Source organism: Protopterus annectens, chromosome 6.part0 (genome assembly GCF_019279795.1).
Source record: "Protopterus annectens isolate FY-2018-M chromosome 6.part0, PAN1.0, whole genome shotgun sequence".
NCBI lineage: Eukaryota > Metazoa > Chordata > Ceratodontiformes > Protopteridae > Protopterus > Protopterus annectens.
This window is the reverse complement of record NC_056737.1, coordinates 31858631-31876330: the sequence shown is the minus strand read 5'-3', so window position 1 is coordinate 31876330 and position 17700 is coordinate 31858631. Positions and strand designations below refer to the sequence as shown.

The 17700-nt window shown below is 40.0% G+C and overlaps 1 protein-coding gene across 1 annotated transcript in view; it reads left to right on the top strand.

Annotated features, from left to right (window-relative positions):
* The window catches only part of LOC122803758 (lanosterol synthase-like), a 792945-nt gene that overhangs the window by 449483 nt on the left and 325762 nt on the right, over positions 1-17700 (top strand). Inside the window, exon 8 of the mRNA XM_044073448.1 lies at positions 3080-3188. Within this exon, the coding sequence (XP_043929383.1) occupies positions 3080-3188 (109 nt within the window). The remainder of the gene's footprint in view (positions 1-3079; positions 3189-17700) is intronic.

The window sequence follows — 17700 nt, the reverse complement described above, 5'->3', positions numbered from 1 at the left end:
CATATGTCAGGAATACAGCAACTGTGATTTCAGTCAGGACATAGTACAGTTGTGTAAGAACTTACCATAAAAGTAGATGTTTTACTGAACACTGTGGCAGTATTCTTTCCCACCCTGTATCCCCTGTTCTCTGGCTTACTTCTTCATAGGTTCATACTAGGCTATCTGCCTTAGGGCATTTATAAGCCTAGCCAGAGTGTGTATGGCTTTCTCCACCCATTTTAAATTAATTTTGCTATGCCCTTTTTCGAGGTTAGTATACTGTGCCTCTGTCTAACAGTGACACAGAAGTGATACCCGGGGTAAACCTACGCTCTCCCATCCACTCATCAAGATTCCTCTTGAAAGTCAATGAGGGACTCTGCCTAACCTGGACTGGGATTTTATTCCAGAGTGAAGGGAGCCTCTGGGTTATGAATCTGTCCCTCCAGCATGTCCTATTTATTTCAGTGCTGAGGTTCAAGTCCCTTGAGCGCGTAGCTCGATGGGATTTGGATTTTCTGAGGTGCAGCATGTCCATTAATTCCGGGTTGGACATGGCTTTATACGTCAGGCACAGATTGCCTCTGAGCAGGTGGTATGCCACTGAGTAGAGCTGGAGTTTCTTTAACCGGGCAGCATACGGCATCTGTTTGAGCCCCTTGATCCTCTTGGTGAGGTACTTTTGGGGTCTTTCCAGTTGCTGCAGGTGTCTGGTAAGGTACATCCCAAAAGGGCATTGTACTCAATTATGGGCCTGATGAGGGATGAGTAAAGAGGCACGATGACCTCCCCTGATCTAGATGTGAATCCCTTCATGATTAGGTGGGCTGTATAAAATGTTTTTCTAACCACTTTGGCCACGTGGTTGTCAAATGAGAGATTGCTATCAACTTGGGTCCCCAGGTCCCTAATTACTTCTTCTGTACTTAATGGATTACCACCTATGTGGTAATTTGTGGGCACTTTGTTTTTGCCAAAGGGGATGACTATACACTTTTTGGCTTAGCTTGAGGCCATGGCTCTGGCACCAGTTGTCTGTTTCTATGAGGCCCTTTTGGAGGATGCTTGTGTCGGCTGGAGAGTCTATTATGGCACCCAGTTTGCAGTCATCTGCGAACTTGGTCAGCCACAGTCCTTCCATGTTGGCCTGTACCTCCGAAATATATACCGAACAAGAGAGGTCCCAGGACTGAGCCTTGTGGGACGCCACTTGTAACTGGTTTGGAGTCTGACATGGCTCCAGCTATTCTAACCATGTGGGTTCTGTCCTTGAGCCAGTTTGCAACCCATCTAGTGACATAGGGGTTTATATTTAAGCTTGTGAGCTTATCTATAATGCCCGAGTGGGGTATTGTATCGAAGGCTTTGCGAGGTCCAGGTAGGCTGTGTGGACCACCTTCCCTTGTCAATGGCCTTGGTGACTGTTTCAAAGAAATCAACCAGGTTTAAGAGGCAGGATCTGCCCTTAACAAAGCTGAACTGGGTAGGATCCAGTGTCTGTAGGTCCCCAATATCTTTATTTATAAGGTCCATGATGATCCTTTCCATAGCTTTGCAGACCAAGCTAGTGAGACTTATGGGGCGATAGTTTCCAGGATCCGTTGAGGCACCACCTTTGTGGAGAGGGACCACTGTTGCTGTACGCCACTCTTTGGGTACATATCCTGTGGTAAGGCTGAGATTGAACAGTAGTTTTAGGTTTGGGTTTAGCTCTTCTTGGAGTTCATGTAGGATGCAGCCCGGGACACCGTCTGGTCCCATTGATGCTGTGTTTCTTGCTTTGGAGAGGGCAGCTCTTACATGAGCATCTGAGATGTCAGGGGGGCAGCACTCTGCTGGGATAGATATTAACCCTTTTGTTGGGGAGGGGGGGGAGAAGTTTGCGCTGAACCTGTCAGCTAGGATGTTGGCAATGTCTGTGGGTTCGGTGTATTTTTTGTCATTTTGGACTAATTCTGAGCATATCTGGGAATTCCCACACAGGTTCCTAACATAACTAAAGAAAGCCTTGTGATTATCCTTAGTGTCCTGTGCAATTTTTCTCTTGAAGCTGGCCTTAGACAATTTTATGAGTGCCCGTAGTTTTTTGCTAATACTGATCAGAGATGCCTTCCCTTTTTGGGATTTTGCTCTATCATGTAGTAGCTTCCTCCTTCTATTGTATAGTTTGTTTATGGCTGGGGTCCACCAGACAGGACGTCTGCCTTTGGAGGATTGGGTCTTGGTTTTATTTGGGATTGCATGATCCATGCATTCCTGAAGGTGTTCATAGAATGCGTTTATAAAGGATTTTGCGTTATCCACAGGCCCGGGGGCTTTGAAGGATTCCACCTCGGTTTTGAGGAGTGTGAAATTTGCTTTAGAGAAGTTTTTCACTGTGGTTTTCTGGGCATGGGGTGGGGTCGGGATGTTCTGCCTTCCTTTTCTTCTCCCCCTCTGCACTGCTACATGGAAACTGAGTAGTTTACTTACCTATTTAAGCTGCAGCCCTCCTAGCTGACTGGTCTCCCTCTTTCAGTAGTCTTCATATCACTGGCTTGGAGATAGTCTGACGGAGATACTCTGAGGATCCACACTCATACATCCTTCTATATACCTGTACATATACAAGCTGAGGTCATGCATTGGGCGTACAATCTTGAGAAGCAACAGCTTTGGTACCTCAGCTGGATATCAGCTGTGACAACCCATTTGTCAGGAATACTACAACAGTGATCAGTAGGACATCTACTGTTATGGTAGTTCATATGCAACTGTGCTTTCTTTGGTCTGGCAAAGTGTATTGACTGTTGTCGCCTACTGTGGCTAGTTAATTATCCACTGGGAAAAATGATATAAAAGAATGGAAAAAATGTGCATCATATTAGCAGCAGCATAAGCCAGCCAAATATTCTTCAGAATGACTGGGAGAAAAAGCTGTTGAGCTGTTCTACTATGTTACGGCAGTTTGTTTTGGTAATCTGCTGCAGGAAGATGTACAGCTGCTGTTTGCACCAGTATTAAGGTGTGGTCCCTTCACCTTATTCTTAGAAGTCTCTAAATGTCTTTCATGTTTACCATATAAAACCTTTTGATTAATGTTTTCTTTATCTTCTAGGAGCTGTATGTGCAGGACTACGGTAGCATTGACTGGCCAAAACAGCGTAACAATGTGGCTGCCTGTGATATATTTACTCCACATAGCTGGTTTCTTACACTAGCATATGGTAAATGTTTCTCGGATGTCCTTTTTCAGTAGTTTGTCATTTATCAATTTTCTCAGTCCTTTTTATGTACTATTTCCATGTACGTATATGCTACTTGTATTTTCCTATATGTGGAACTATGCACATTTTTAACCTTTATTTTTCAAATGCACTTGTATATGACCTTCTCACTTGCAGTACAGTTTTAATTTTATCCCCATTCTTTTACAGTCCTTCCCATTTCTGTCTTAACACATTTTAAATGTTACATATGTAAATATACAAGCAGTCCATAGTCACTTCTTCTTGTAGCGAACTTGTTTGAAAATGTTTTAACTTGTTTAATACAACTGTGTGTGCTACAGTGTATGCATACATAACAACCCTTTATGAAATCCCTTATTTCATTTTTATGATAATGACTTTTTTTACTATAGACAATCATACGCACCTCTTTACTAATGACTGTGCAAAATAAGCACTTTATTTAAAAAAAACATTTTTACTGCATTGTTTAGAATCTGTTTTAACACTGCATTGCTGTGCAAAATGTGCAAAGTATTAAATAATTTCTTCATACCTTTCCTATTAACAGTCACCCTGGAAGTTTAAATAGTTGTAGATTTCCTGTCTTTGAACGGCTAAATGAAGTCCACATATTTACATTTAAAGAATTCTTCTTTGTCTGCTTTTCTGATGTGTTCACTATAGGCAGATATCAATTTTCATTTTAGTTCTCTAGGCAAAAAAATCTTCCGGTATATTCCCAGCACATCTCTTCTCTGTTGTAGCTGAACAGATTCTTCAGCAGTAAGTGCTTATTGCATTTGCTGCTTACAGTAAGGTTGTATTATATCCCTGAAACATTTGCACTGAGTAATTGTTTTATGCATTTCAAATGAGCAGCGGAAGTACTACTAACAGAAGTTTGGCAGTGTATGAAATAGGCAAGACATACCAGAGGTTAGGACAGTTGTGAGAAAACGGTGCTGCTTTTGTCTCATCATAACTCAGAGAAACAGGAAGTCAAAGTGGCATGCAGTGTTGCAGGTCAAAAAAGGAAGAGGGCATGGCCAAAGAGGGCAAGTGTTTGAGATACACAAGTGTAATAGATTACAGTTCAGGAAGGAGTTTTGGGTAGCTAGTTTAGTCTGGTCACTGCTGTGCAATAATGATGAAGCTGGTTGGGGAGTAGAGAATGAACTCCCATATTTTGTTCTTTAGGGTTTGAATCTTGGTGCACTTATTTATAAATGTCTCAGATGACTAGTCAGTGTTAGGGTTGCCACTATTAAAATTAAATGGCTTCTTGTTTTTCCTCCTTTGCCTCCACTCAGCTGAGTATTAGCTGCCACCTGCTCCACTACTTCCTTCTCTCCTTGTTCATTGGGTGTACCAGACCATCTTCAGCCTAGTCTGGGCTCAACCTGACCCACATTTGTGGATAGTGAGGAGGTATGTATGCTGTTGCAGAGTCACACTGATGCTAGGGAGTGTGTGCTAACCCCCACCACCGCATGACAGAGCCTTGCAAGCTCTGCAGTGGCTGTCTTCGAGAAGTGCATGAGTGCTTCTGTGCATGCCCAGCCTTCCGACCAAGAGGTACACTGCTTGAAGCACTGAGGTTGCCAAGTTCTTAGTGCTGCTGTTGCTGCTAGCGTAGGCAGCCTCCCTCCTCTCTGGGATGGGAAATCCAGCTGGCCACTCATTCCCACCCTCCCCCACTCCAGTGCCAGTACTGCTAGTAGGACATTGGTCAACTGGAGCAGAGTAAGGGTTTATCTCCCTGTGCCACGTGGCCAGAGAAAATTAACTTACTTATAGTGGCCGTGCATTCTGTATGCTGACGCAAGGGACTTCACCTCCTATGATTCCATTGCAGTATTTATTCCTCAACATTACCTCAGTAACACTGTGGAGTAAGTATCTGCCTGCCAGGCCAGTCAAGTGTAGGTCATTCACAATTAATTACAGTAGAAGGCATCAGTGACTCATGTAGAAGTTGACTAGGAATCCGTAAGTTCATTCTCTGGTACAGTTTTTAGGCCTTCTGTTTAGTTGTGAGCACTAGATTCTCCCAGATTTATTTCTCATTACTAATAATTGCACATTGCGAAAACTGCAGTTTTAATCTTTGTTGTTTTAGATTTTTGTCATATCCTTTATATAACAGAATTAACATCTGACTAACTTATTTCCTTGCATTTGATTACTTTTTTATTAATTTACTTTTAGTACAGGTTGAGTTATCTGTGATTTTGGTGATAAAAAGGGAAGTAGGGGGAAGTTTTTGTACAGGCAGCTTGCAGTTTTTCACCCATTTCATTTAGTTTCAAAATGTTTCTTTGTTGCTGCGCAATACTTAAACTGATACAGTTATGTTCTACTATGACTTTTATGTCATAATCAAAAATAAATGTGGTTCTAATAAATACTCTGACAACATAATTAGATGTCTGAGAGTGGCGATGTACAAAAGGTTTGCCATGGGTCTATTTACTTCATTAATGTTTACTAGCCAAGTGAGCTGATCCACTAAAACGTTTCAGCAACAACCCTAGCTCAGTGATCAAACATGCATATATAGTAAAAGTAATTAACATGGCTGTAGCAGTGAACGATAGAATAAGCATAAACAATAAGAAGAAAGCAAAGTCATTCCATATAGGAAAACTAAACTACAACTTGTCATCATCATCTTCATCAACCCCCCTGTCCCATTTTCTACATGAGGTTGGGGTGTTGTGTCAACTGTTGTCATTTCTCTTGATTTAGTGCCATTCTCCTACCTTCTTAGACAGTCACACTTGACTTCTGCAGGTCTTCGCTCACACAATCCATCCCTCTGTTTGCTGGACACCCTAATTTTCTCTTGCCGTCTTCCTGTCTGTCCTGAATATTTTTTTTAATAGTATAAACAAATATTCTTCATTTAGAAAACCAAAAATTTGCAGAAGTAAACACTTAAAAGAGAGAAACAAAATGATGTGTGGTTTCAGTTACACTTTGAATTTCCAGTGGTAGTCTCTGTGACCTAAAAGCTTAATAGTTAATTTATACATGAGACGACCCAGAAGCGGAAGAGGTAAAGACACAGAGAGATCAGAAATTCCTTAGCCTCCTTCAGTAATCTAGCTTGTTTATGTTCACCACGGTTCATAGTAGTACTAATCTGGCCACTGGAATTCAAAGAAAATGAATGCAACATATCTATTCCTGGTCCTTTTCTACTCTGCGTTTCTCCCAAAATTGCCCTCTTTTTTGATGAAAACAGCCCGGGTGCTGCTTTAAGAGCCTTGTTTGTTTTTTAAATCTTCTGATAATAATTGCATGTCCCCATGCTCAGGTTCCAAGGTTGTTCTCCATTTCCTTGTTATTACCTTCTTTGGTGCCAGCAGTATTGGAAAACTATTGCCTTCTTAATTGCTGCATTCTTGTTTCTTTCCAGATTAACAAGTATTCTGCCTCTTCCATTTCAGTGTTTTCCCTGGCATTTTATTTGTAGTTGCTTCTTTAATTCGTTTTGAGATTCACCAGCTTTTCACAATGCCAGAAAATATATACCCAGTCACCCATACCCTTTAAGCACTTCCACCAAGTGTTATCTAATTTTGAGAAGATTTTCTGCACTCTGATGTGGTTATAAAAAATACTTGTGGAGGCATTTCCACATAAAAATTGTAATCTTTCTAGATTGGGTGGCTGTCCATGTGGTTAAGCATATTTTCTCCTAGGAGCTATCGATGTATCAGTGAGATTGGTCCCAAGCTTACCATGCCAGTACTGTTTTTTGTTATGTAAACCTGCCCACTTGTCATTGATTATAGCTTTATACAGACTGCTAGCTGTTTTGTGTTGACATCTGCTGATCTTGCTTCCAGTATTAATTTAACTAGGACTGGTGGAGTCTTACCTCTCACTTGCATTTTTCTATCAACTCTAGTAAATATTTCATATATGCCGTGTACATATACATTAAGTGCTCCCCTAGTTGCAAATTTGGGCATTCACAATGCTCAGGACAGCCATATCCTTCTCCAGCTCCAGGTTCTCTTATCTAATCCCAAAAATAACATTTCCTTCTCCTTTTCTACCAGTTCAATCTCTTGCTATCTGCCTTTGATCCTCTAACCAGTCCAGTTGACAAAACTAAAAATCTCCATATTTTAGATGTTTACAAGTCGCTTCTGTCTTCCCATAAAATTCTGTAAGTTGCCTACTGTCTTTGCCTTTTTGTGTAGCATGAGACTGAAAGAAAATAGTATTCTGTCTCCATTTAAACTGTTGTTAGCATGATTATTAGCTTAAAATAAAAAGCTGCAAGAATGATATGAAATATAAAGGGTTAATTTAGAAATAGTATAAAATGCTGAAAAAAATAAAAAGTAGTAAGTGTGCTGGCATAGCTTAGATTTTTGGCATCCATGTAAAGGAATATGTTATTGAGAAACAAAGTCTGTAAAAATAACTGCGCAGATGGCAGCTGGAAGGACATCAACGAAGTAAAGAGATGTAACATCAAGCAAGATAAAGTTGAAACATCAGATAGTGCTGGAACACCACGTTTCAGATAATGCAAGACTGAGTTTCCATGGCTCATCAAACTACAAAGAACCAAGGACAAGTAAACAAAGAAAAACTGTTATACAAAGAAAGAACTGTTTAGACATCAGACTCTGAAAAAAAATACCAGACCTTTTGGTATAAAAATGAGAGTGTATGAACAAACTTTGGGTATTTGCCATAAAGAGCTGACAGCATCTGTGTTACATGCTTGTAGATCTGAAAAGAAAAAGTGATACTAAAGCGTATTAACTGAAACAGTACAATACAGTAATAAGACTAGTTGATTACAATAAATAGTTAAATGAGCTGTGGTATGCATGCATGTAAATGCAAGTAAGAGCAAGAAACAAACGGAAGATGTCATATAATTCTTCAATGGTGAGCCATAGTTGATGGACCAAATGGTTTCTTGTGACAGCTACAGCTTCCTTTTTTTATTTTATTCAGTTAGTACGTTCTGTTCTAGTGCAACCGTTTGCCTCCTTCTTCTGTACAGTATCCAGTAGCAGAACAGTGCATCTCTGCAAATTCCACAGGTCCTGCACATTTACACAACTGAATCTGCCAGCTGTGTTTGACCTCCTTTTCAGAGAATCAACTAGGGACTTTTCCACACTTACTCGAAGGAAGGTTTGGCCACCTTCCACAGAAACTGGTAAATTCTCTTTTTGTTTCTCATTCTACAGCATGGATGCCATCAGACAGAAAACTATTAAATGTAACACTACCTTCCAAGTAGACAGTAATGACAGTCCAGCACATGTATGGTCAGGATTTAAATATTGGTATAAACAGAACTGTAGCACATGTAGTACTTTACTAGGAAAAGTTTATGTCAATGCTTTATTGTACAAGTCATATGAAACTGCTTTCTGTGTGCAATGTCATAAAAGTAATACTAAACAACCAAATGCATTATGTCCTGTCACCACATGTAAAATGTTAATTTCAGAGTTACAATATCAGTCGTCAGTTATTTAAAAAATCTTCTGTACATCTTGCTAGACAAAAGTGGCATAAAACCAGTGCACATTACAAAACAGATAAGAACAGAGACAAAGTTCATGGTAAACTGACAAAAAGATTTAATAAACTTCTAAGACACAGTCGGAGTGAGTTCAAAACGTTCAGACAACATATGCAAACACTTTTTCAGAAGTGCATAAGAGCTTTAAAGTCAGCAGGACAGAATACTGACAAATATAATTTGGTTAGTAAACAGTTAAAGCAAAAGCAGTTAACTACGCTAATAGAAAATAATTTACGATGTACTATTCTGCCTTTAGAAAATGGTTAAGCGTACACAGCACAAACTTTCATTCAGTTAAAACAAGGCACTTAAATAGTGATTTTAAAACCATTTCAAATAAAACTATTTTATAGCATAGAAATCAAATGACAGTAGTTAAACGCAGTAAAGACATGACATCACAAGACTGACATGCATATATTTTCTTTTCAGCTAAAGTGCACCAAAAGTCAGACAATAGCAAATGTAAATCCTGTAAATATATCTGTTTTAAGCATGTGTTAGTTAAGCCAGTATCTCTTTTGTTTCTTACAATATTTTGTAATTGTATAATACCATAAAAAATAGCAAAGACTCCAGCAAAAACAGTATTCAAAAGCAATAGTATGCATAGTTAAGCAAGTTAATGTTTATTACAGCTGCATTCTAATATCAAGTTGCAAGTATATTAACGAATGACTGAAGGTACGAGTAAGTGCTAAAGGAGTTAAGGGTTAAGCGTCTGGAAACCGCAAAAAAGAAAAAAGTATGTGACCTCAAATCTTTCCAGGCTGGAATGGGTAGTTTCAAGGAATGTTACATAAGATAAAATGTTACTGGTACTGAAATTTATAGGGTCAAGTAAACAAGACTGCTCATCAGGCCAAACAGCCACTATTTACAACATCTAAACATTATTGTTAAGTATCCATGTGCAGCATTAAGCAAAAAACAACAAAAGTTTGCAAGTAAATACTACACCGAGTACAGTCAGTAGATGAGATATGGTATGCAGTTAAAATATATTATGCAGGTCCCTTTACAAAAAGGGAGGGTACGAATAGCTAGTAGTAACTGTAAACGTCTTTTCAAAATGGGTAAAAGCAGTTTCTACTACAACTTTGACAGTATAGGCAACAGCAAAAACTTTATTAAAATATTTTCTGTTTTTCAAAATGGCAAAAAAAAAATAAGCAAATGTGTAAGACCAGTGTCACAGTCTAGGTAACAGCCAAAAGGGCAAGCATACATTCAATTCTCACAGCATAAAGCAAACAAACAATACTGCAATAAAATGATGTATACTACAGGGGGAAGGGCATACTTTCAATTTTACACTAACTGTATAAAGAGTACTGCAAAAGGTATGTAATTAGCAGGCTTCAGTTTAATGCTAGGTTTAAAAATTGCACTGAGTGTACATTACAGCCATATAAATACAAATGTAAAAACAATCTGTACAAGCAAGTATATTCTGTACAGTATATAGTAAATGGTTTATCTATGTAAATAGACAATTTTGCATTCAAGTGTTATATGTATAGTAACAAGTCAAAGCCTGACATTTGTGATATGTTTTTTTTCAGAAAACAAGACAGCAATGCCTTTGCAATAAAATCCTCAAACATTGTCAATAAATGTCTGTATAGAACATCACTGTATAGAGTCATATTCAGATTCATCCAGTTCTAATAGTAATGGTTGTCATCATTGTGTTGACAATATAAAACTATGTTAACTTGCTGTATTAAAAGAAAACTAAAGGTTTTGTTTCCCAATGTGTTTCTAGTTAATAGCAATATAACTTGACTAAAAAGTACATACTAATATAGGCAGTTTTTATTTAAAATAAAACAGAGGGAAGGTATACAGTGTCAGATATGTTTAACAATGTATAAATGCATGTGCACATCTATTTGCTAGTTAGATGCATATACCCATCTATTGCTATAATATACGTAGAAATAATATAGTTAGTTAAATACTTATATTTCTGTTTGCTAGCATACATGTATTTTGGTACAGCTTGAGACAAGCTGAATGTTTAGTGTCTGGAACATGCTTCAAGGACTATAGATAAAAATGTATCTTCAAGACAAGGCACACAGTATTCAACACAGACATCTGCATTTCATTTGCATCATTCTGAAAATCAAAACAGAGGGAATTAGAAAAAATGCTACACAGAACACAAGACAATTTCAGTTGTAAAAAGCATACATGTATGTTTGGGAGGATAACATTTAGCACAAATATAACAGCATGGTTAGCTAAACACGGTCAGGCATACGTAAAAGTAGAGAAACAATCAACGACTGACATAAACATTTCAATAAACAGCTCTGTCTCTATTAGATGCTGTACATTACCCCCTGAAAATGTAACAGTTCTGACAAGGGAAAACATCATTAAAAATGTCACAGTGTGTAGACAATAACACAAAAATAAGAATAAACTCAACAGGGGAAAAAAGGTATGATTTCTACCAATACTCTGTTTATTTGTATAAACAACACAGCAATACAAGAAAAGGACCATGGGTTTAAATACTTACCATTTTGGGTAACAGGCCAGTACTTCATACAGATCAAATGGTAAAAATACCATCCACTTGTACTATGATAGGACAATAATACCAACAAAACAACATTGTACTTCAATATTACATTTCCAAGTTTTAAAGTCTAATTGCAGATTTAAAAGAGCTTCGTATAAAAACTAGTAAAACAAGATATCTCACAGATTGTACATTTACAAGCACAAGGAAATCTTACTATTTAGTAAGTCATTACAAGTATCTTTAATAGACAGATTAGAATTTAGTATAAATAAACAATATTGCCTTCAAATTTCAAAATGTTTGTTAAAGTGGCACCACAGTTTGTATGTGTGGTTTCAAATAACCAAGTGTTAATAGCAAAAACAGAAGCTGACACTTTCCATAATTGGTGGGACATATTCACAAGATGGTCATCATCTGGCACCAAATTGCTAAATTGGTTAATACATCCTGTGTTGGTAGTTATAGAGGTCATAATAATAATAATGATAGCTTGGAATTGTTTTATATGCCTCAGGTTACAAAGAGTTGCAATAACTCAACAAGTTATGATAAATATGTAAATATGAGCAAAGTGGGAAATGCTGTAAATAGCAATGCTGATGAAACAAATGCAGTCTTTTCTTTAACTGAAGTTTAGTCCATTCCTCCAAAACAAAATAAAATAAGGGGGACCTGAAAGAAAATAGTATTCTGTCTCTATTTAAACTGTTAGCATGATTATTAGCTTAAAATAAAAAGCTGCAAGAATTATATGAAATATAAAGGGTTAATTTAGAAATAGTATAAAATGCTGAAAAATAAAAAGTAGTAAGTGTGCTGGCATAGCTTAGATTTTTGGCATCCCTGTAAAATGGAATATGTTATTGAGAAACAAAGTCGGTAAAAATAACTGCACAGATGGCAGCTGGAAGGACATCAACGAAGTAAAGAGATGTAACATCAAGCAAGAAGTTGAAACATCAGATAGTGCTGGAACACCACGATGTTCTTCATCTCACATTGCTGTAGTCCTTACTTATGGGTAGTCCGCTGTCCTCGGTCGGCCCGAATACCAAAGTATTAGGCTGACGTCGGTCATGGGCGCACAGCCCTGACATCAGAGCGTCAGGGTATAAAAGCGCATGACCGACGTCATATCCTCAGTCTTTTTTGCCGCATGGTCCGATGCAGAAGCAGCGTTGCAAGTGCCGTTCGGCTTTCTGAAATTTTTCGTTTTCGGAGTTTCAGACCGATACCAAGTTGGGCTAAGTACCCCGTTGGGGAACATTTTTGTTTTTTCTTGCCTCAGTTATTTACCGGATGTCAGAAAAAGTGAATAATTGTATTTCTTGTGGGAAGCAGATACCGCATAGGGATTACCACTCGCTTTGTATTCCTTGCTTGGGACCGGAGCATGACATAGTTGGGTGTCGGTTTTGTGCTAGGTTTAATAAGCGCACTATTAAGAGAAGGCTAGATTGCGCTAGGTTAGTCTTTGGCAAGCGGTGTAATTATAATATGCCGTCGGATCCTCCAACGCCCGCTTCCACGAAGAAGCGTAAAGACAAATCTGTAAAGCCTAGGCAGGATGATTCGTCCGTTTCGGACGCCGGTCCTTTAGAGACTACAGTGGAACAGGTGGATCCGGCTGAAGTTTCTGTTGAGTCTCAGGGGGAAACCTTGATTTTACAGGATGTGGCCTCACAGGAGTCAGGTCAGGCTGAAGGGGCCTCTCAGGTTACTATTCTCCCTTCTATGCCTAAGGGGGTTAGGCCTTCTGCTACTGTTTCTAGGGCTCCTTCTAAGGGCAGGTCTGTTTTGCCTTCTTCTGGTGTTAGTTCTGGTTCTTCAGGGCCTGTGCCTAAGAAGCATATGCTTAAAATGGCAGAAGATTTGATTACTTTAATTAGAGGTTCCATGCCCCCTCCTGATAAGAGGCCCAGGGTAGAGCCAGAGTTGGAAAGTTTGGAGCAGGCCTCAGATGATTCTGAGTCTTCTGCTGAAGACATTCAAGATTTTCCTCCTTATTCGGATTCCGATGCAGAGGATTCCACTCCTTCTGCTTCCTCCAGAGGATTTTTCATTTTCAGAAACCTTACACTCTATGAGGGAACATTTTAAGTGGGAAGGACAGGATTACTCAGATTCCAGAAAGAGGCTTAGGGAGTTCTTGTTTTACCACAGCATAGACCCTTGGCTATACCTCCTGTTTTGGATGTTGTTCAGGATGTTTTTTCGGAGGCCTCATTTAATCCAGATTCTATGCCTCCTGCACCAGTTAAACCGGACAGGTATTATAGGGTACCTGAGGCTCATAAATATCTATATAAGAGTCCTAGGGCGGACCCAGAAACTATTAGTCAGGGGCCTAAGGGTGTTAGGGCTTCTGTTGTAAAGAATCCGGTTCCTCTACATAAGGAAGCTAGAGCTTTGGACAGATGGGGTAAGAAGGTGTATACCTCTTCTACTTTAGCAATGAGGGCTTTAAATTGCCAGTTTCATATGTTGAAATATCAGAATTTCCTCCTTTCTCAGGTAAAATCTAAAGTGGATGCTTTGGCAGAGGGCATAGAGTGTAAAGAATTGCAAGATTTGGTGCATGTTTCTGAACAGGTGGGGAAACATTCTTTGCAGTGTGGCTTTGATGCTTTACAGGCTTCTTCTAGAGTGGCTGCCACTGGTTCAGTTCTTCGTAGGCACGCCTGGCTTAAGGATCAGAATTTATCTGAGCATGTTAAATCTAGAATTCTGGATGCCCCTTTACAGTCTGAAGTTTTGTTTGGTCCCCCTGTGGAGTCTGTTTTGAAGAAAATGGAGGACAAGGCTAAGTCTATGCAGACTGTTAAAGATTTTTTGCAGGTGCAACCTCCTAAGTTTAGTAGAAATTGGCCTGCTAAGGGGTGGACGTATCCTTCTTCTGATTCTCAGTCTAGGGGTAGATCTAGGCGTGGTAGGGGCAGAGCTCAGAGTACCTTCAGGCCTAGAACATGGAGTTCGCCTGCTCAATCTGCTGGTGAGGGTAGGGGCCAGTCCTTTCGTAAACAGGCCCAATGACCTGCATTTTCAGCTGCCAGATTCTTCTTGCCTGGCAGCTCCTTTGGGAGGAAAACTAGCTCTCTTCAAGCAAAACTGGCTTTTAATCACCCAAGACAAATGGGTGTTGGACATTATAAACAAAGGTTACAAGTTTTATTTCCATACATTGCCTCCTTTCAAAGGTATGCCAGACATTCCTCCTCGGCAAAGGATAGAGGCTCACAAACAGATTTCATTACTTCTTCACATGGGAGCTATACAGCCAGTACCTCTATCAGAAGTGGGTCTAGGATTTTATTCCCGCCTGTTTCTAGTACCAAAGAAAGGGAACACGTGGAGACCGATTTTGGATTTATCTCTCCTCAACACTTATTTGGACATTCCAAAGTTCAAAATGTTGACATTACAACAGCTTTTACCTCTGCTGGGAAAAGATCACTGGATGGTAACTCTGGATCTAAAAGAGGCTTATCTTCATGTTCCTATCAGGCCCAGTTGCAGGAAGTACCTGCGTTTTCGAGCTGGAAATTTACATTATCAGTTCTCTGCATTGCCCTTTGGCTTATCTACTGCGCCCAGAGTGTTCACAAAGGTTCTGGCTCCAGTGATAGCCTTTTTCAGGATGGAAGGAATACAGATTTATCCTTATTTGGACGATTGCCTGATTATTGCACAAGACAAGGACGAGCTTCTTCAGCATCTACAGTATGTGATGGTAGTGTTAAGATGCCTAGGGTATTCTGTGAACGAAACAAAGTCCAGTCTAGTACCCTCTCAGGACATGTGCTTTCTGGGTGTGAGACTGAATACAGTTTCCCAGATGGCCTTTTTGACCCCGGACAAACAGAAAAGCCTTTCACTTTATTTCCATCAAATGTCTCTACAGTCCAGGCTGACTGCAAGGACAGTCCTTCAAGCCTTGGGGTTCATGGCATCTTGTATTCTGGTGCTTCCCAATGCCAAATTGCATATGAGGAAGCTTCAATGGTATCTCAAAAATGTATGGACACAACACTGCCAAGATCTAGACACTGTCATTCAGATAATACCTTGCATTCAGAAGGAATTTTTGTGGTGGGCTCAGGAATGTCACCTAAACAAGGGACTCTCTGTGACCCGACCAGAGGCGAGTCAGATTCTAACGACAGATGCCTCGGACAAGGCTTGGGGAGCACACCTCAATGGAAAATGGGTGCAAGACACGTGGCCTGCCAGACTTCAACATTTCCGTATCAACTTGAAGGAGATGTTAGCAGTCCAATTTGCATTGATGGCTTTCAAGGATTTACTTCACCCAGGGCAGGTGTTGATTCTAACAGACAACACAACTGTCATGTGGTACATCAACAAACAAGGGGGAACTCATTTGTACCCTCTTTGCAGACAAGCGATGATTTTGTGGGAGACAGCTCTCAGTTACAACCTCAATCTTCAGGCAAGATTTCTACCAGGAGCACAGAACTCCTTAGCAGATGTATTGAGCAGACAAATAGTGGATCCTCACGAGTGGAAATTGGATCCTCATGTATTTCAAAAGTTGACAGTGTCATGGGGAACTCCAGACATAGATCTGTTCGCTTCTCCACTAAATTACCAGTTGCCAAAGTTTTGCACAAAAAGGTTTCATCCCACAGCTTGGAAGGTGGACGCTCTGTCATTCAGTTGGAACAATCTTCATGTATATGCCTTTCCACCTCTACCTCTTCTGCCCAAGGTTCTCTTGAAGGCCAGACAAGACAAGCCATCCATGATTCTGATAGCACCGGATTGGCCTCGGCAACACTGGTACCCACTACTGAGGAGTTTGGTACGAGAGCCTCCATGGCCGCTGCCTTTGATTCCGCACCTTTTGTCTCAGGAGGGCAATCACTTTCTCAATGTCAGAATTCAGTCTCTGCATCTAACAGCCTGGCATATTCTATTTTAGACTCTGGAGGTTCTCAGCTTCCACAACAAGTTTTGAATGTTATTTTGGAGGCCAGGAGGCCTAGTACAAGGAAAGTTTATGCTGATAAATGGAGGAGATTTTTTATTTGGAGCAAAGGGAAGGACTTTGATGTTTCCAAGCCTAATTTGAGTGCTTCTTTACAATATCTTACTGAGTTATTGGACAAAGGTTTGTCCTTCTCCTCCATAAAGGTTCATGCTGCAGCCATTTCGGCTAATTATGACTGTGACCCTCCTTTATTCTCTCATCCTTTGTTTAAGCAGTTTCTCAGAGGGCAAAGAACATAAGACCCCACGTAGAGCTCCTACTCCTGCTTGGGATCTCAATTTTGTGTTGGAAAAGCTTACTCTACAACCTTTTGAGCCTGCAGCTACTGCCGAGTTAAAGTATTTGTCATGGAAGACTGCTTTTTTGTTGGCCATTACTTCTGCAAGAAGGGTTTCTGAATTACAGGCCCTTATGGCAGTGGAGCCTTTCTTGATTTTTCATAAGGATAGGGTATCTTTGCGTACTAATCCTTCCTTTATGCCTAAAGTGGTTTCTAGTGTGGCCTTAAACCAAACTATTCATTTGCCTACTTTTTATGCAAATCCCCAAAATAAAGTTGAGAAGATTTTGCATACTTTGGATATTCACAGGCAGTTGCGTTATTATTTGAGCAGAACCAGGGAGTTCAGACAGTCTCAGCAGTTGTTTGTTTCTTTTGCTTTGGGTTCACAGGGTAAACCTGTTTCAAAACAAACTATTTCTAAATGGATTGGGTTTTGTATTTCTTTTTGTTATTCCCATCATGGTAAGGAGATTCCGGCTGGGATCAGACCTCATTCCACTAGAGCTACTGCAACTTCTACTGCCTTTCTAAGGGGGGTAGCTACAAAGGATATTTTGGAAGCAGCCACTTGGAGTTCAGTACATACTTTTTCTAAACATTACCACCTTCCTCTTTATTCTAAGTCTAGGGCTGGATTTGCCACTGCAATATTACAGGGCATTTTAGCAGCCCCTAATGCTTTATGATTTTGCCAACCTCCCTTTCCCGTTGCTTTTGGATTCTACCCATAAGTAAGGACTGCAGCAATGTGAGATGAAGAACATAGTACAGTTTTGTACCTACCATAAATGTAGATGTTCGAAGATCCACATTGCTGCAGTCCAATTTTCCCTCCCTCCTTCCCCTCTGTAGCTTAGCATGGTTATATGGTTTGGGTGATGGCTGTAGTTGGGCATATCTTTTGGGAAGGTACTCTGTTTTTTGGCTGTGGCCTTTCTTTTAGGGCCTTCTGACATCTGGGGCAAGAAAAGACTGAGGATATGACGTCGGTCATGCGCTTTTATACCCTGACGCTCTGATGTCAGGGCTGTGCGCCCATGACCGACGTCAGCCTAATACTTTGGTATTCGGGCCGACCGAGGACAGCGGACTACCAATAAG